We start from the raw sequence: 19,595 nt of genomic DNA on the forward strand, positions 1-19,595 counted from the left end.
ACTTAGTGCTGAGTAGAGGGTGACAAAACCAGCACCCCTGAGCTGTTTCTTGTTCCCAACTCACTCAGGGTCAACTCTCCCTCAGCCCGTCACGCCCACGGTGAAGTGGCTGAGAAGCGCCCCAGCGACAGACAGCAGGCGTCAGGGCAGTTCAGGCTGAGGGAGCCCCGGCTCCTGCCGGCTGCAAGTAGGCCAGTGGGGCGTCCCTGCAGCTGTCCGGCCACAGCCCAGCGTTCCCCCTGAGCCTCAAGCATCCATTGGTTTCTGTATCACTGAGCTCGGGGATCGCATTTCCAGCAAGTAACACAAGTGGCTGCAGAAAACTTAGCCTCTCCTTTCCTCACTTGCAGTAAAATAGGTCACCTGTATACTCACCAAGTTGTCTTAAATTACATTATTGTGAACGGGCCTCTCTATCTCTGGCCCCTGGAAGCAATTTGTTTTCAGGGAAAGGGATGGCTGTGCATTTGAACAGGTATGTGACTGCCGATCATGGGCGCAAACTACGGTAAGAGCAGAAACCCTCGTGGGAAACAGGGCTGATTTCTCGCAGGCCGGTTACCTGCTCTCCGGGCTCCTCTGCTGGCTTCTGGGGAGCTTGCCACAAGTTTGGGAATTTTGCTCCCTGCTGAGGCCCCTGAGACCTGCTTCCCAGTTCTTCAGTCTCCACTTCACTCGATCACCTCACCAACAGTGCCAGTGTGTCCAGAAGAGAGGAGGCAGCGCTGCCCGCGTGACCTGAGGCCCTGCGGGCGTGAGAGGAGGGGACTCCTCAGCCAGTGCTGCCCCTGCCAGTGGACCACAGACCCTCCCAAATGGCCATTTCAGATCCTAGAAAGCAGTGGCATGTGACACACAAACACACAAGGAATTCTGAACACAGGCCCTTTATTTTTGACGGTCACCAAAGGTCCCTTTGAGCTCAGGCACACTGAGGTGTGAGAGGAGCGTGGGTCAGAGGCGGCGGGAGGGGGCCTTGCCTGCCGGCGGCTTCCTAAGGGGAGGAGAAGCGGCCACAGAACAGGATGCTGCTGGTCTTGCTGTGCTGGATGAAGAAGAGGAAGGGGCGGTCGGCACAGAACCTGGGCGTCCGGAGGGCGCAGCGGAGCATCATGATGGCCGCCGTGGCCGCCGCGGCCTCCGTGCCTTCCTCGTTGACCTCCACAAAGGACTTGTGCACGACCTTGGACAGAAACAGGTCCCTCCCCGACGACATCCCGGAGAAGTCTGCCCTGTCCTGCTCAAAGGCATCGGTCATGCCCAGCGAGCAGAGGACGTCCTTCATGTCGTACTTCTCCTCCAGCCGGAACCGCGGGAGGAGCACTTCCACCTCCTCTTCGTCCATCATGTCGGGCCTGGTCCACTCTGCGAATTTCTCATAGGTGAGCTGCTTCTCCACCTGCGAGAGGAGGGTGCAAGGGTTGGGGGGTGGAAAGGGCCGCGAGCGGAGCCACGCTGCGCGGTGAGGTGGCCGCGCCGGGCGCTCCCCGGGCAGCGCGGGACTGCGGGGCGGCCGTCCAGGGCCACCCGCTGGCCACCCGCTGGCCACCGCAGCCCGTCAGCGCTTCGGGCTCATTACCGTTTCCAGGTCGACGTTCTCATCGGGAAGCAGGATGATCATGTTCAGCTCTCTGCCCACGTAGGGCAGCACCAGAATCTTGGTGAATATTTCTCCGATGTAGGTCATGTTAAAGGTAGATTTCTTAAACATCATTTGCACAGGTTTCTGCTCATTCTAGAAAGGAAAAGGGTAAACGTTAAGGTGAGACGAGACCCCGTGCGCACACTGGGCAATCAACAGAGCTGGCTCGGGCCGGGTACGTCCTGGCTTCCAGGCCACAGCAGCGCCACCTTCTGCCGCCTGAACCCGCTGCCTCAACCTGCAGACATGGGGGACCCCGGGCTCAACCCTTACACTACCTTTCCCCTGCTCATGTCATTCAGTCTTGTGACTTTAACTAGGATTCTCAAATTCGTACTTCTCCCCTGTACTCAAGACTAAAATATTTTACTGCTTGCTTGACATCTGCATTTGGACATAAAAGAAACCTCCAATGCCCCACATCATGCCGGGCTCCTCACATTCCCTTCCAACTCAGCTCCACCTATAACTTCTCCACCTCAGCTGATGGCGACACCATCCACCCCACTGTGAAACCCTGGAGTCCCTTGACTCCTGTCTTCCACACCCCACATCTGACTCATTAGCTAATCATCTGACTCCAGTTTTAAAATATAACACAATCCAACTTGTTCTTTCTACCTGCACTGCTACCGGCTAGCGCTGCTCACTGGGAGACCTCCTCAGTGACTCCCTCGGGGCCCCTCCCCCTGTGATTTCCATCAAATCATCAATCAGACCACATCACTCTTTGGCTGAACACCTTTCCATGGCTCCCCCTCCATACCCAGGGACTGGAAACTGAGTCCTTAAAGCAACCTGCAACAGTGACAAGAGCTTGTCCCCCACGCCCTCTGTTCCCACCTCCCTGCCCTCCATCTGCTAGAGCCAGAGGGCCCCTGGCGGGTCTGTGGGCAAAGCAGGCCCAGCGAGCACGTCCCCAGGACACAGGGACCGTTTCCAAGAACCTCCTGTGTTATTGCACAATCGTTACCTTGCTGACTTTAAACGGTCTCTCCTGGGTGTGCTCCTTGTTAAACTGACTGTGCCAGTTCCCTTTGAAGTAGATGGCATTCACGAGAACCAGAGGAGTGCCTGGGTTAACGGAACCTGCAGACAGCACCTCTGTAATTTTACCTGAAAAGAAGAATTAAAGAAGCAGTTAGCTGCAAGGGCCCTGAGGCTTGCTTCAGGGGTAAGATTCAGACGAGGGTCTCCCTGCGTAGACAGATACACAGATGAAGGAGTTTACTGTCCTCCACATACAACCATGGTCCATAAACAGCAGCAGCAAAATAACTTAAAAATACCATCAGTTGAATAAAACACATGAAATGAAGAAAGTCCCACGTGCAGGATGAATTCCTAACAAGTGAGACAGGAAGGAATGGCTGGGTGAGGAAAGGCAGGAATCTAGCCAGGGTGGGGAGCAGGTTAGTGAAGACCCACAGGGGCCCTGAGGGGCAGGCGCCGTGCTGCACAGCAAGCATCCCACCACTTGGGAAAAGAAAGACCAGATTAACGTTGACAACAACAGGAACTAAAGTGTGGACTGTTCTGGAAGAGGTGCCCCGGATATTTAGAGACATCACAGACAGGCTGAGAAGAACAGGAAAATGCTAGAGAAAGTGGTCCTACAGTGACACTCTTTCAGAAGTGGATTTAAAAGTTCACACTTATTTTGAGAAAAAAATTCATTTCCATTGGCTGGCCGTGTGAAGGGCCTGACAGTGAGATCAGGTACAGTGCTATTCAAACAGGGTTAGCGTAGTTTCACCTTCGGTCTTGTTCGCCACCCAGGTGTTGATGTGTTTCCTGGCCTCCTCTGCAGCTTTGAAGAAGTCCAGCTCTTCCATCTCTGCTTGGTAGAATTTGTGGCAGGAATCTTTGAAAGACTGGGAGAGACAGCACACAATGGCAAGGGTGGAAAACAGGCAACATGCCAGCTTACCCCTCACTGCGACACACAGGACATGGGTAGCTTTATGACTGAGGTGCAATGTGAGGAATAAATAAATAACATGAGAATAAATGAGTGAGAAATTAACCTGAAATTCAATTTCTCAATTTTCAGGTACATTTGGTCTTAGTGTATAAACTAAGTAGAGCAGTGGTCTGAATATCAAATAAACACCAAAAACTGCTAGATCCTAAGGGAGCAGCTGTGCACCAAAGAGGTAAATAAAAGACACTAGATGCAGCACTTCAGACAGAGTGCCACTCCCAACAGCCACCGCATTTGCTAAGTGACATCCTGCCCACAGCAAGAGACGCTGCTCCCTCCACATTTCAGAACCAGGGCTACTGTTCCATATAATGCGGAGAAAATGTGTATTTCTACACCACTACTTCCTGCGATGACAGAAATGTTCCAAATCTAAGCAACAGATGACTCCTGAGCACTTGAAACACAGCTACTCCTGCTAAGGAGCTGACTCAAATTTATTCCACTTTAGCCCAGCTGGCGTGGCTCAGCGGTTGAGCATCAGCCTAGGATCCAGAAGATTGCAGTTCGATTCCTGGTCAGGGCCCATGCCCAGGTTGCGGGCTCCATCCCCAGTAGGGGGCGTGCAGGAGGCAGCCGATCAAGGACTCTCTCATCACTGATGTTTCTCTCTCTCTCCCTCTCCCTTCCTCTCTCTGAAATCAATAAGGACATTTTTTTTTTTTTAATTATTCCACTTTAAGGAACTAGGCTGAAATTTAAATAGCAACGTGTGTCTAGTGGCTACCATTTTGGAGGGATCATTCTAGCATATGACTCCTCCAAGAAGTTTAAACTATGTTTTGTTAAAACAGTCTATGAAATGACAATATCCATGAACACCTGCATTATGCCAAATAAAAGCAGATAATTTGATGGAAAGCAAATATACCAACACAATTCATCTGTTGACAGTATACTGGGGAATGGTTCCCAGTCTTTCTCTTGAACAGCTTGCAGCTAAATACTTACTCCCACTTTTCAGGACTGTTTTTTTTAAATTTATTTTATTGTTGAAAGTATTACAGATGTCCCCCATGTTTCCCCTTTCCTCCCAGGACTGTTTTCATGTTGTGGGATTTCAGACCTCTCCTTCAGTGGTGTAAGAGACACAACAAGGCACAAGAGCTTTGAACACAGGTCCCGTGACCTAACAGCCACGCACCTTTAAACAAGTTGCTTCGTCTCCCTGAGCCTCCTTTACGTAGCCTGTAAATGAGGAGACAGCAGTTCCTGCCTCTCAGAGGGTCGCCGTGAGGCCCGGGTGAATTACCACTAGGACTGTTTCAGGTAACGTTTGAGTTCTCAGGATGTTGCAGACACTGTACTAAATGATCTAGTTATATCGTTTCATTTAATACTCATATAATTCATGATTTGCCGGTATTACTGCTCTGTGTTGTTCTTTTAATTTTTTGATTACAGTTAACATTCAATGCTAGTTTCAGGTGTCCAACATAGTGTTTACACATTTATATAACTTACAAAGTGATTCCCCCATAAGTCTACTACCCACCTGACGCCATACTAGTTATTACACTGTCTTGACTATGTTCCCTGTGCTGCACTTCTCATCCCTGTGAATATTTTATAACTGCCAATTAGTAATGCTTAATCCCTTCGACTACTGCACCCATACCTCCAATCTCCACCCATCGGCAATCATCACTTTGTTCTCTGTATCTATGAGTTTGTTTTGTTTCGTTTGTTCATTTATTTTGTTCTTTAGATTCCACATATAAGTGAAACCACGGTATTTGTCTTTCTCTGTCTGGCTTATTTCACTTAGCATTATACCCTCTAAGGTCCATTCATGTTGTCACAAATGGCAAGGCTTCATTCTTTTTATGGCTGAGCAACAGTCCATTGTTACTTTATCCACTCGTCTACTGATGGGCACTTAGGTTGCTTCCATATCCTAGCTATTGTAAATAATGCTGAAATGAACATAGGGGTGCATATATCTTTTCAAATTCGTTTTCTGAATTTCTTCAGATAAATATAGAAGTAGAATTGCTGTGTCATATGGTTTCTATGTTTAAATTTTTTAGTTACCTCCATACTGTTTCCCAGAGTGTCTGCATCAATTTACAATCCCAGCAATGCACAGGGTGCCCTTCTCTCCACATCCTAACACTTGTCTGTGGATGTATTGGTGGAGCCATTCTGACAGGTGTGAGCCGATATCTCATTGTGCTTTTACTTTGCATTTCCTGGTGATCAGTGACGTTGAGCATCTTCTCATACGTCTATTGGCATCTGTATGTCCTCTTTGGAGAAGTGTCTATTCAGGCCCTCTGCCTATTTTTAATTAGATTTTTTGTTTTGGTTTGGTTTCATGGTTTGTTTGTTATGGTGTTAAGTTGTATGAGTTCCTTACATATATTGGATATTAACCCCTAATTAGATGTATCTCTGGTGAATATCCTCTCCCATTCAGTAAGCTGTTTTTCCACTTTGTTGACTGTTTCCTCGCTGTGAAGCTTTTTAGTTTGATGTAGTCCCATTTGTTTATTTTTTCTTTTGTTTCCCTTGCACCAGGAATCATTCAAAAAACATTGCTAAGTGTGACCTCAAAGAGTTCACTCCCTATGTTTTCTCCTAGGAGTGTTTGGGCTTCAGGTCTTACATTTAGGTCCTTAATCCATTTTGAGTTTATTCTTGCATGTGGTATAAAAAGTGATCTAGTTTCATTTTTTGAATGTCTTGGTCCAGTTTTGTCTTTCCCCCTTCGCATGCTCTTGCCTCCTCTGTCATAGATTAATTGACCATATAGCCGTGGGTTTATTCCTGGGCTCTCTATTCCGTTCCTCTGATCTATGTGTCTGTTTCTATGCCAGCACCAGGCTGTTTTGATTACTATAGCCCTGAGGTGTCGTTTGGTATCGGGTAGAATGATTCCTCCAACTTTGTTTTTCTTTCTCAAGATTGCTTTGGCTATTCAGGTTCCATATACATTTTGTGGTTCCATATACATTTTAGGATTGTTTGATCGAGTTCTGTGAAACATGCCCTTGGTACTTTCATAGGGGTTGCAGTGAATGTATAAATTGCTTTGGGCAGTGTGGACACTTTAACAAATCTTTCTACCCATGAGAGTGCAGTATCTTTAGACTTACTTGTGTCTTCAGTTTCTTTTGTCAATGTCTTGTAATTATCAGATACAAGTCTTTCATCACCCTAGATACATTTATTCCTAAGAATTTTGTTCTTTTCGATGCATTTGTAAATGAAATTGTTTCTTAATTTCTAATCATTCATTATTAGTGTATAGAGATGCAACAGATTTTTGTATATTGAGTTTATATCCCACAAATTCTTCAATTCTTTACTAGTTCTAACAGTTTTTTTGGCGGAGTCTTTAGGGTTTTCTGTGGATACCATGTCATCTGCAAATAGTGACAATTTTACTTCCTCCTTTCCTATTTGAATGCCTTTTATTTCTGTTTCTTGCCTAACTGCTCTGACGACGACTTTGGGTCATTGTTTTCATTTTCACTATCTCAAGGTGGACTTTGATTTCTTCTTTGATCTTGTTGTTAACCGATTCATTGCTCAGTAACATGTTAATTATCCTCCATGTTTGTGTGTTTTTCAGTTTTTTTCTTATACTTGATTTCTAATTTCACACCGTTGTGATCAGAGAAGACACTTGACATGATTTCAATTTTCTTAAATTTGTTGAGATTTGTTTTGTGGCCTAACATATGTTCAATCCTACAAAATGTTCCATGCACACTTAAAAAGAAAGTATATTCTTTTGCTTTTTGCTGAAATATCTATTAAGTTCATCTGGTCCAATGTGTCACTTATGGCCACTGTTTCCTTGTTGGTTTTCTGTCTGGCTGAACTATCCCATGATGTCAATGGGGTCTTCAAGTCCCCAACTATGACCATCTTAGTGCTGATCTCTCCCTTCAGGTCTGTCAATATTTGACACACATTTAGGTGCTCCTATGTTGGGTGCATAAGTGTTTAAAAGAGCTGTTGCTTCTTGTTGGATTGACCCCTTCATCATTATGAAATGCCTTTGTCTCTTGTTATAGCCTTGGTTTTAGTCTATTTTGTCTGATACAAGTATTGATACCACATCTTTTTTTTTTTCATTTCTATTCACATAAAATATTTTTTTCCATTCATTTACTTTTAGTCTGTATGTGTCTTTCAATCTGAGCCAGGTCTCTTATAGGCAACACATGTACAGGTTTTGGTTTTTTATCCATTCAGTCACCCTATGTCTCTTAATTGGTAGATTTAGTGCATTTACATTTAAAGTCATTTTTTGTAGGTATGTAGTTATTGCCATTTTATTGTTTTCTGGTTGTTTTTGTAGTTCTCTGTTCCTTTTTTATTCTCTTGTTCTCTTCTTTTCTAGTTGATGACTCTCTATAGGGGGTTTGGATTATTTTCTCTTTATTGCTTCCATGTCGTACAGATTTTTGGTCTGTGGTTACGATGTGCTTCATGTGCACCAGGCTGTGTTGACAGCAGTCTATTTTAAGTTGATGGTGGCTTATGTTCTAACACATTCTAAAATCGCTACCATTTTCACTCACCTCCTCCATGTTTATGTTCTTGTTATTTTTACTTTTTCAGTTGTGTTTGTGTGCATTCCTTAAACTGTTGTCGTAACTGCCTGTGATCTTGGGGCCGTCTGTGTTTACTGAGAGTTTTCCTTTTCTTTATATCTAAGCTAATTAAGGGTAGTAATAACCTAGGAAGTAGCTGAGACTGATGAAGATAAGTAAAGTGAGCTGGACAGCAATTTCCCTAACATTCACTTGAAAACCTCCCTGCCTTTCTTCTGCACGCCCACAGCAGAGGGCCACACGTATTCGGTGTCTGTGTGGCTCAGACTGGGTACAATCTGAATGCCCATCAGTGCAAGAATGGTTACAGCACAGCCACACTTAAGAATACCAGGTAACAGAAAGAAAACAAAACAAAACAAAAAGTAAAAAACTAAGAAAAAAATAACACAAAAACAGAAAAATGAGAACAAAAGAAAAAGAATGCCAGATAACAGTAAAAGAGCACAGTGGACCCGCAACACGCTGAGACGCAAAGAATTGGAGGCACGGTGTCCGGTGAAAAGAAACTATTTACAAAAGAAAATGTATGTTATAATAAGGTTATACAGGGAAAAATCCCACAAAAAAATTTCTATATGTGTAAGGAGGATGCACTTCAAATTTCTAAAAGCTCTTACACTGGGGAGGGAAGCAATGGGGTGTGGGGTGTGGGAAGAAGCCACAAGAGCTCTTGCTGTGTTTATATTCGTACATAAGACTATATTCACATGTCACTTGAGTGGTTTTTAAAAACTGGAAAGCATTATAAATAAAGAAAACCACTATACTTAGACAAACAAGAATTTAAAAACCTGTGTTGGAAAAACAATCAAAGTATTTACATGTGTAAAAAGCTGAACATGTCTCGCATGTCACAAAAATCACCAATACGTAGAAAGTAATGATCAGAAATATTCATTTTGATAATTTCTTTGTTTAGGCCAATTCATCGAGAATTGCACTGTGCTCCATGATAGCTGTTTTCTGATGATTCATTTAAGTGTCACAAATATTTGGACAGTATTTGCTGTAAGGCCCCTTTTACAGAGGGTGAAACTGAAAGAGGGTGAAGGGAAGTGCGAGAGGTTAGCAGGGCAAGCTCGGGCTCAGCTGCGTGAACCTGCAGCCCACAAGCCCTCTGCTGTACCACAAGACCCCCCGCCGCCCGCGGGGTTCGCCTTCTCAGTGAAATGCAGCGAGTACAACTTACCAAGCTGAAGTCATAAGACTTTTCTCCAAAGAGCCTGTTGGCAGTTCTAAGCAAGTACTGTGTGCCAGTCCTGTTAACCTCGGCGAGAAGTGACTGGAAACACTGGTGGACATCACCTTTGCCACTGCTTTTACTTAAAGAAAGTGTCTGAAATAAAAAAACAGAATAAAAATGTACAACTTCAGTATGCTGTGACTTCAGGAAATTGGATACAACACTAAACTCTGCCTAAGAATTGTACCAGTCCTCACTACAGCTTAAAAGAAGATTCATCCCATTAAACACGAAAGTATCTTGAAAGCCCGTCTTCCCTACACCACCTCTTGAGTCGGAGACCCCGGCCTGCACTGGCAGGAGTGGAAAGGCCCTGCGCAGACCCACATCCTGGGTGCTCCACCTTGTCATTTGCCTGAAAACAAGGCTGTCAGCCTGGCCTCCCATTCTCAGTGAAGACAGGCCATTCCCAATACCAGAAGGTGCAGCCTCTCCCCTGTCCTTGGGTCCACACTGGCCCTGTGATTGCTCTGACCAACAGAATGCAGGAGAAGGGACACTGAGCCTTCTAAGGCCTGGCAGCCCCACATTCACTCTCCTGTATCCCAGCCACCTTGCTGTAAGGAAGTCCAAGCTATCCTGTGGAGGCCACAAGGAAAGCCCTGGAGAGCAACACCTCACTGGGAGAGCTACTTTCAAATGATGGCCTCGGCCACCTGTCAGCACCAAGGCCCCAGACATGTGATAGAGGACTTCCTTGGATCATGAGTGATCCCAGCTGGCACCATGGGGTCAGGCCACAAAATCTGAAAAATAATCAGTCATTGTTATTTTCAATCACTGAGTTTTGGGACCGTTTGTTTTGCAGCCGTAGAAGATCCACATAGCAATCCAGACATAGAGTTCTGCCATAACAAAGATCTAAAACATGTATAGCACTCACTTCGAACCTAGGCAGCTGGCAGAGGCTGGACAAAAAGGGAGGGAGGAGACTGTGAGGAGAGGCTGGAAGGACAGTGAAGGAATTCCTGCTGGAGGCTGGAGAAAGGGAGTTCATGGCATGGACTGGCAGAACCAGACAGACTGCCACCTGCAATGATGGGGAAGGTTGGACATTTTGCCAGTGAATCCTGGAGCTGGTTCAAGAGATATCCAGAAAGATCGTGGCTCCCTTTAGCTCTCTGGGATAAAGTACGGAAACATAAAGATGTGCTAAAGAAGAAATCATTTCATTTTCCAGCAGAATCTAAAGGAAGTGTTTCCAACCTAGGACCTGCTGGGTAGAAAATAAAAATTTTTTTTTATCTCCAGTGGACAAATGATTCTAAAATTAAGACATGACCTCAGTGTAATAGTCAAATCCAAGCCCAGGCCTCAAGGGCAGAATAAAGATCACTTTGTTAAAACCTTGTAGAAAGATGAAGGAAGTCCTGCACAGATCCTCCTGCTAGGCAAAGAGGCCTTCTGAGCATCTAAAGGACACTGTCCCCAGCAGAGTCCTGCCTCAAACAGGGACCTGGCATGTGCTTCTGTCTACAGAAGCAGATTTAAGTTGTCATACGGAACTCCCACACTGTTTAGAACACCTACAGACACTTTTCTTGGATTTCCAGCCTGCAGAACTGTGAGGAAATAAATTTCTGTTGTTTCAGCCATTTAATGTGTGGTATTTGTTATGGCAGCTCTAGCAGACTGTGTGTCTAGCACACAACGTGTGAAGGGTGTGTACACTGCAGGTATCCTTCCCTGTGTTACCTCTGCATATTGGAGGGTGAGGGGGAAATGGCTGGTCTTTAGTTCACAAAGCTCTGCACCCAGGAACCACACCAAGGAGCCTCTATAAGCCTGTTCCTCTTGGACTTCAAGCCTGAGTCTGGCCCAAGATGAAATCAGACTCTGGGTCATGGGAGAGTCAAGTGTCCCTTTCCTACGGGAGGGCAGAGAACCATTAGGAGCCAGCGGGCAGACTATGGCAATCAGGGAGGGGCCCTGATGAGCTACATCTTCAGGCCCCGAGGGCCTCTCTGGGGACAGTCTCTGGGGCTGGCCACGTGACTGGCTTCAGTCCTGGGGCATCAGGAGACGTGACTGACAGAGACGAGTCTTGATCAGCACTTGCACATTCAAGCTTGACCTCCTGCAAGCTGAGGACTGTGCTGTAAAGAAGCCCAGGCCTCTGTGCCAAAGAGACACCCCGTGGGAGGCCGGGGCAGGGCCAAGGCTGCACAGTGGAGGCCACCTACGTGGAGGAGCTGAGGCCCCACGCCAGTGACCTGACACAGCTCCGCCCGAGGCAAGGCTTCATCTTAAGCGCTACATTTTGGGGTGGTGGTGACTCAACAACAAATAACTGAACCACCACTGAAAAGTTTTACAGTTAAATAAGAAAATTAAAATTTTTAACAATTGAAAAGCAGTTGCCAATACCCAGATTATTGTGGGACTCAACCTGGACCTCATGGCTTTAGGTCTACTCACGAGGTCCTGCACAGGCCACTGCCAGGGGCTGCTGAAGTCACCCGCTCTCCCGACTAGAGGTGCCACTCCATCCCTGGCAGGTCAGGGGCGCTCGCCCCAGGGCTAACGTGTTCTTCCCTAGCAATATCCCACTCGCAGCCCTGCCATGCCAGCAGAGAGCAAGTCCTGTGGGGTTTGGAAGGTGGAGGACCAGTTAACTGACAAATCAATCATATTTACTGTTGCCCAGAAATGGCGTCTGGTACATACCTGGACCATCTGGGCCGCGGTGTTCCCCTCTGCCCCCACGAGGACCATGGCCAGGGCAGAGGAGATGCTGAAGGGCGAGAAAAACACGTTTTTCGATTTGTCTTCACCCAGCTTTTTCAAAAGGTTTATGGCAAAAGTGCCATTTGCTTCAGACAGAGTGTCCATGACGGCAGGCCTGAAACAACGGGCTCAGTCAGTATCTCACACACAGCGGCCAGCCGGCTGCACCCCGCTCACAGTGCCGCTGACACTCGGGTTCGGTCCGCAAACAGCTGCACACACAAAACTCTGGGTCTCTGGGGGACCTCAAAATTATTGTTTCTAATTTTAAGTGAAAACATTGAAGTTATGTTTATAATAGAATCCTGTTTTGTGGGACAAAGCAGGAGGACTTCTATCTGCCCACATGTCCGTGAGCCCAGAGAAGGCGTGGGAAGTGCACACTCACCACTGATCTAGTTACCTCCTGGGAGAGATGAGGAAGGAGTTACTGGCTTTTGGCTCCACTTCTGCATCATTTGGTGTATTGTATGGGCTTATCTGTGTTACTTTACAATTTAAAATTCATTCATAATGAAACCATTGTAATTAACCTAGTTATTAATAACAGGAAAGGAGCAAAGGGAAGGCCAAATATTACAGGCATGTCACTGGGCAGCTTCACCAGGAAGCTAAGTAAACTGCGCAGCAGAACTTTGGGGCATGTGCAGTGGGAGCCAAAATGGTGACATAAAGGGGTGGAGTCTAGCCTGGAAAAATCTGGGAAAGGGATCAGCTTGGACGAGGGCAGAGAACCCCAGAGGATCCAGGAGAGGGGATTTGTTGGAGGGAGGGCCCAACACAAGCCCAGGAAAACCCAGGAAATATACTGGATAGTTTGAAAGCAAGCCTACTCATTTCCATAAAAACAAGAAAATATATGGATCATTATAAGGAATCTCGGAGCAGCTGCTGCTAAAGCCTGTCTGCCCTCTAAACCCCAAGGGCGTATTATTTCCCTTCAACCCAATAAAGCTTGCCACTACAAGTAAACTTCTCCCACAACGTGTGCCCTTTGAAATTCCTTTCTTGCAACGCTTCAAGAACCCATTTTCACTGGCAACAATACTAAGCACAAAAACAGCTATTAGGTATTTCATACACTACAGAAAAAAACCTTTAAATGCCTCCAGAGAACCACTTTAGATTTTGTCACATTGATGATAGGATATTAATGGAGATATCATATTAATATCAAAGAAATACATAAAATTAAATTTTAAAAGAAAATATAAAACTATAAATACAATTTCAAAATATTATCTATGTAAATTAAATTAGGAAGAAAAGTGCATGTAAGCATAATTTATAGACAGAGAAGGGAAGGAAATGCTGTACACCAAATGTTTCTGATTTATAAGTAAATTCTCACTTCTTTTATATATTTCTGCATTTTCACATTTCTACAACATTCCTACTATACATGCACTTAGTTTAAAAACCAGTGCCCATCGCTGGCCAGTGTGGCTCAGCTGGCTGAGCATCATCACCCCATGCACCGGAAAGCGGACAGTTCAATTCCTGGTCAGGGCACATGTCCAGTTTGTGGGCTCAAACCCCAGTAGGGGGCGTGCAGGAGGCAACCACTTGATGTTTCTCAGCAACGTTTCCATCTCTCTCTCTCCCTCTCCCTTCCTCTCTCCGAAATCAATAAAAACATATTTTAAAAAAAACAAACAACAGCGCCCATAGAGAGATACTACAAGTGAGAAGGTTGTCTTACCCACTGGCCCTGCCCTTTCCCCACCCATGATTCTCTTTATAACTCAGAATGCATTTCCTTTTTTTCACTTAACACTGATGTTCCTTATGTTAACACTGTCTTCCCCAAACCCATTTCTCTAGTCTTCTATGTATCTAGAACAACTTCTTCCCAAATGTCCTTACATGTAAAACCCGTTCAGTAATTTTTTTCACATGTTCAGATACAGGAGCAATCTACCAGCTCCCTTTTTTTCTCCCAGTTGCCCACCCTGCTGTTGAACGCAGGGGTTTTTATTACAAAGGAATTTTCACAGACAGGAAACGGCATTCCCAACTAAAATACTTTGGTTAATGGTCAATTAATTGTCAGTCTGGTGAAAATATTTTTTTCCCAAACAAAGCATACTGCTTACACACAAAAAAGAAATTATTTTTTCTTAAAAATTTAAGCACTGGTTACATCGATTAATACATCAGATTTTTAGTGCTTAAAACAACTTTTAAAACAAACTTACAGAGATCCAAGATGGTGGCGGATTGAGTGGAAGCTACACTGACACTCTCCCAGGACCAAACTGCAATTACAACTAAAATGTAGAAAAATAATCCTGAAAAATCAACTGCAACTGCAGACAAGATGGAGAGCGCCCTCATAACCAAGGACCTAAGTAGAGACCACACAGAGACTGGTAGAAAGTGCAGTCATTCACGCTGGACTCCAGCGGAGGGAGTGCAGAGTGGACTAGAGCAGTGTGAGGAGAATCCACTGGCTAGGGGGGTCTGGCTAGGGGAACAGATCTCAGAGGGCACCCATCTGGACCCCGGTGCTGAGTCATTCCCCCATAAGGCAGAGGACATCCTTCTCGGACAGACAATTACCTTTCAAGCAGCTTTTGCCTTGGGGGGAAGGACCTGCCCCATCCTGCTGGAAAACCTCTGGCCCCACCCTGTGGAGTTTCTATGCCTGAGGCTCATTAAGAAACTGAATCACAGCCTCTGGGTGTTTTGAGTCTTTGTCTGATTTGCTTCTGGACCCAGGGCTTAGAAAAGAAGACCTTGGTGCACATCTTGGTCCTGTCCAAACACACCCAGCCCCAGCAGGGGAAACCAGAAGCTATGGAGTTTGGAAAACTTCAAACAGGGTACTCAAGGCCAGTCACAAACAGTGTCTGACATTGGCCTGTACCAGAGACCATCCAAAAGACTGGGAGTCCTAGCAGATCTACCTAATACATAGACACAAACCCAAATAGGCAGCCAAAATGGAAAGACCAAAAAAAAGCCCTAAATGAAATAAAAGAATTCTTCAGAAAAAGAGCTAAATGAAATGGAGATAAGCTATCTATCAGATATAGTGTTCAGAATACTGATCATAAGGATGCTCAACAACACCAAAAAAGAAATGGAAACTATGAAGGAAATTAAGAATGACACAGTAGAAATTAAAACAAAAACACTGGAAGGAATGAACAGCAGATTAGGGGAAGCTGAGAATAGGATCAGCAAATTAGAAGACAGGGTAGAAAAAGTCAATCAGAGAACCAAAAAGCAAAAACAATAAAAAAACAGGACAGTCTAAGGGACCTGTGGGACAACAGGACACATAACAATTATCTCATCATAGGAGTGCAAGAAGGTCTAGAAAGAAAGCAAGGGTTAGAGAACCTGTTTGAAGAAATAATGGCAGAAAACTTCCCTAACTTGGTCAAGGGAAAAAGTCACACAAGTTCAGGAGGCACAGAGAGTCCCAAGCAAGAAGAATCCAAAGAGGCCCATGACCAGACACATCATAATTAAAATGCCAAAATTCAAAACAGAGAATCTTAAAGGAAGCTAGAGAAAAGCAATTTGTTAGCTAGAAAGGAGCTCCCATAAGGCTGTCAGCTAACTTATCAGAAACTCTACAGGCCAGAAGGGAATTGCATGAAGTGTTCAAGGTAATGCAAAACAAGGATCTGAAACCAAGACTACTGTATCCAGCAAGGCTATCATTCAAAACAGATGGTGAAATAAAGAGCTTCCCAGGCCAAAAAAAAAGGCTAAAGGAGTTTATCACCACCAAACCAGCATTGCAGGAAATGTTAAAGGGACTGCTGTAATAACAAGAAATAGAGAAACAGTAATAAAGAAATAAAATGGCAATAGATAAGTACCTATGAATAATAACCTTAAATATAAATGGATTAAATGTCCCAATCAAAAGACACTGGGTGGCTGAATGGATAAGAAAACAAGACCCAAATATATGCTGCCTACAAGAGACCCACCTCTCCCGCTCTTCCCCTCCTCCTCCTCTAAAATCAATAAAGCATATCCTCCTCCGAGGATTTTAAAAAAAGAAACAAATGACTCAGAAAGAACTTTTGAACCACCCGCCCCTTACCTGCCTGTAGGAATTCAGATATAAAAACCTGCTTAAGGGCAAGGAACATCATCTTAGCACTACAATAGAAACCAAAGGAAGAAATCCAGCAAAGCATGTTCATTGGACTCCCCTCTGTGCGCCATTGTTTCTGGGTAGCCCAGCAAGAGTTTGCTTACCACATATTTGCTCTTTCCCATCTCCCTTTAAATCGTCTGCTTTCCTTTAGAAATCCCAGACCCTGGTCCCTGGTCTTTATCAAGATGGCATATACTTACTGCCCAGGGCATCCTCAGGTCTCACATAAAGGACCTTAAAAACATTTGTTCACAAGCATAGAAACTGGGTGTTAAGGTTTTATTAATGAACAGTTTTACGTATGCATGTGTGCGTGTGTACATATGTATAAACAAGTTCAGCAACTCTATCCTGGCACCATTTTTCCCTAAAGCACCACTAGTGACTTTGCGCAGTCTTTGTTCAGAATAGATTTTATTCAATTGATCAAGTCTTAGTACTTTTTTTTAAAGTGTCACTAATTGTGTCCCCTGCCTTCTTGGATTAAGCATGCCTTAATTCCCCACAAAAAAAATTTAACCACTCAAAGACTAGTTTGATGGGGACTTGGGCTCCTCCTTTGTCCCTACCTTTGTTTCATGTGTGTGTGTGTGTGTGTGTGTGTGTGTGTATAACGTCTCTGAGCAGCAGTTATCTAATATGTTAACAGAGGGTGATTCCTTCTACTTCTACATTTACTGTGAACATTAAAACAAACTAATGCCTGGCACACAGTGGGTAGTCAATAAATGGTGGGTAAATTATACACTATATTCTTTCTTCTGACGTCTAGGTTTAATCTCAGGTCGAGCAAACTTGGCAATGTAAGGTGTGTGACCACCCAGGGGTCATACAATATATGCTTGGTGTGATGTAGGGTGTTCTAGTATAAACCAGCAATTTTCAATCTTTCTTTTTTTAAAATAAAAAAAAAAGTCTTTATTGATTTTAGAGAGAGGGAGAGAAAGAGATAGAAACGTCAATGATGAGAGTCACTAATTGGCTGCCTCCTGCACTCCTGTACTGGAGATAGAGCCCGCAACCTCGGCATGTGGCCTGGTCGGGAATCAAACCCTGATCTCCAAAATCATAGGTGGACGCTTAACTGCTGAGCCACAGCCGGCTGAGCAATTTTCAACCTTCCTTTATCACATACACTAATTATTAAAATTCTGCAGCACACCAAAGAATTTTTTTTGCCAATGTAACAAAAATATAGGTATAATTTTGATTGATTTACAAAAAAATAATAATAGTAGTAATTACCTACCCGTTTTGCTCCAAAGTGATTTTTAAAAATCAGGTGCCTATACTTATATATAAGGATTTCTGGTACCAAGAATTAATCAGACACAACCTTATTATGTGATGAAACCAGTAAGAAGCAACTCTATTTTATGACCTATATATTTATGGTTTAAGACAGGGCATTCACACCAGAGGGCTATTGTTGTGTTGGCTGTTGTCATTTTTTAAATTTGAAAATATATGGGGAAAGAGGTCAGTGCCCCTAATGTTTTAAAAATTCTTGCGGCACACTGGCTGGAAATCGCTGGTATAAACAGACAGCATCGGTGATCCCGCTTGTTCTAACTGCACTCAGCTGCTACTGGCTGGAGTTCTCTCTAATATGCTGACTTGTAATAAATGCCTTGGATTGGAATTGGCTTCATATAATTGTAAATACTTGGTCTACTGGCCCCAAGTATGACTAAATCGCACCCTTGCTCTCACTGTTGGCACAGAGTGAAGGATGGCATTACTCACTAGTCATGAAATCCTGGCACGCAGGCTCCTCAGCCCCAGCAGGACAACCCTGCAGGGCTCTGATCCAAAGGGTGCTTCCCGCATCCCGCCTCACACCCGCCCTAAGGCGCGCGGGAGGGGCCGGCGCCTGACTCAGGCCTGACTCACGTCCGGTCTTCCCGCAGGACCCGTCCCAGCGCGGACCCAGCGCCCCCCTCCCCCTCCCTCCCCCCTCCCTCCCCTCCCCCCTCCCCGCCCCTCCCCCCTCCCCGCCCCTCCCCCTCCCCGCCCCTCCCCCCTCCCCGCCAGCATCCAGTGCGGGGCCTGGGTGTGATTGCTTCCGGCACCGCAACCCCAGTGTGCTTAGTCTCCCCAGGTCCTCGCACACCCGAGGCACCGAATCTAGTCATATTTTGCCCGCGGTAATTTAATAAAAGCAGAAGCAACAAGACCTGGGCGGTGCGCCTCTCGCCTACGCAGGCCTGGGGGAGCGCCCCGGGGAGCCACACCCCGCGGGGAGACCCGGCGCCCCGACCGCAGCGCGAGCGGGACCCCGCGGCCGCGCCACCCGCCGCACCCCCGCCCACCCGCCTCGGCCCACCCCACCCTCGGCTCCCAGAGGCCCGCGCCGGGCGCCGAGCGCCGGCGGGCGGGGGCCCCGAGCGGCCGGGGCGCGCGGGCGTCACCTGCGGCCCCCGGGGTCCGCGCAGCAGCGCGCGAGGCTCGGCGCCGCCCCCATGCCCCCGGCCCCGCGGCGCGGGCTGCGCTCCGGGCGATGCTCGGCCTGGGGCCGGGCGGCCTGCGCAGCGCGCCCGAGGCGTCACCGTCCCCCGCCGCCGCCGCCGCGCGCCCGGGAACCCGAGCCGGAAGCCCCCCCGCCCCGCGCCCCCCCTCCCTGGGCCCGCTCGCCCGCCCGGGCCGCCCAGCGGACTCGTACCTGGGGGTGCGGCGACGCGGCGGCAGTGAGCGCGGGGCGGCAGCGGGGCCTCAAGTAGCGGTGGCGCCGGGGGGCGGGGCGGGGCGGGTCACCCGGCCGGAGGCGGGCCGGCGAGCGCCAGGGAGTGCCTGGGAGCACCTGAGTACCTGGGGAGCGCCCGGGGAGCGCCTGGGAGCACCTGAGTACCTGGGGAGCGCCGGGGGGTACCTGGGAGCACCTGAGTACCTGGGGAGCGCCCGGGGAGCGCCTGGGAGTATCTGAGTACCTGGGGAGCGCCGGGGGGTACCTGGGAGTATCTGAGCACCTGGGGAGCGCCCGGGGAGTACCTGGGAGCACCTGAGTACCTGGGGAGCGCCCGGGGAGTACCTGGGAGCACCTGAGTACCTGGGGAGCGCCCGGGGAGCGCCTGGGAGTATCTGAGCACCTGGGGAGCGCCCGGGGAGCGCCTGGGAGCACCTGAGCACCTGGGGAGCGCCCGGGGAGCGCCCGGGGAGTACCTGGGAGCACCTGAGCACCTGGGGAGCGCCGGGGGGTACCTGGGAGTATCTGAGCACCTGGGGAGCGCCCGGGGAGCGCCTGGGAGCACCTGAGCACCTGGGGAGCGCCCGGGGAGTACCTGGGAGCACCTGAGCACCTGGGGAGC

General features: G+C 47.1%; 1 protein-coding gene across 3 annotated transcripts; it reads right to left on the bottom strand.

Moving 5' to 3' along the window:
- Positions 1-868: 868 nt before the first annotated feature.
- LOC308560522 (serpin B6-like) lies at positions 869-19,030 on the bottom strand. 3 transcript variants are annotated; one of them, XM_081144502.1, is made up of 7 exons: positions 18,702-18,850; positions 12,108-12,282; positions 9,387-9,533; positions 3,399-3,516; positions 2,616-2,758; positions 1,580-1,735; positions 869-1,399 (listed from the first exon to the last, which is right to left on the bottom strand). In XM_081144502.1, exons 1-7 carry the CDS (start codon positions 18,752-18,754, stop codon positions 995-997), a joined length of 1,197 nt encoding a protein of 398 aa, XP_081000628.1. In that variant the 5' UTR covers positions 18,755-18,850; the 3' UTR covers positions 869-994. The 3 variants fall into 3 exon arrangements, with proteins under 3 accessions (XP_081000628.1, XP_081000629.1, XP_081000630.1); XM_081144503.1 differs by lacking the exon at positions 18,702-18,850 and adding an exon at positions 18,953-19,030 and having other exon boundaries at positions 873-1,399; XM_081144504.1 differs by lacking the exon at positions 18,702-18,850 and adding an exon at positions 18,468-18,590 and having other exon boundaries at positions 873-1,399.
- Positions 19,031-19,595: the final 565 nt, after the last annotated feature.

The sequence above is a fragment of the Miniopterus schreibersii genome (genome assembly GCF_964146895.1).
Source record: "Miniopterus schreibersii genome assembly, chromosome: 8".
In the NCBI taxonomy this organism is placed as follows: Eukaryota; Metazoa; Chordata; class Mammalia; order Chiroptera; family Miniopteridae; genus Miniopterus; species Miniopterus schreibersii.

Excerpts from the sequence above, each read along its gene's own strand:
- LOC308560522 (XM_081144502.1), bottom strand. The coding sequence starts at position 18,754 with ATGGGGGCGGCGCCGAGCCTCGCGCGCTGCTGCGCGGACCCCGGGGGC. Across the intron at positions 9,534-12,107 it reads CCGCGGCCCAGATGGTCCAG|ACACTTTCTTTAAGTAAAAG; the intron begins GTATGTACCAGA and ends TTTTTATTTCAG. Across the intron at positions 1,400-1,579 it reads AGAACGTCGACCTGGAAACG|GTGGAGAAGCAGCTCACCTA; the intron begins GTAATGAGCCCG and ends CTCCTCTCGCAG.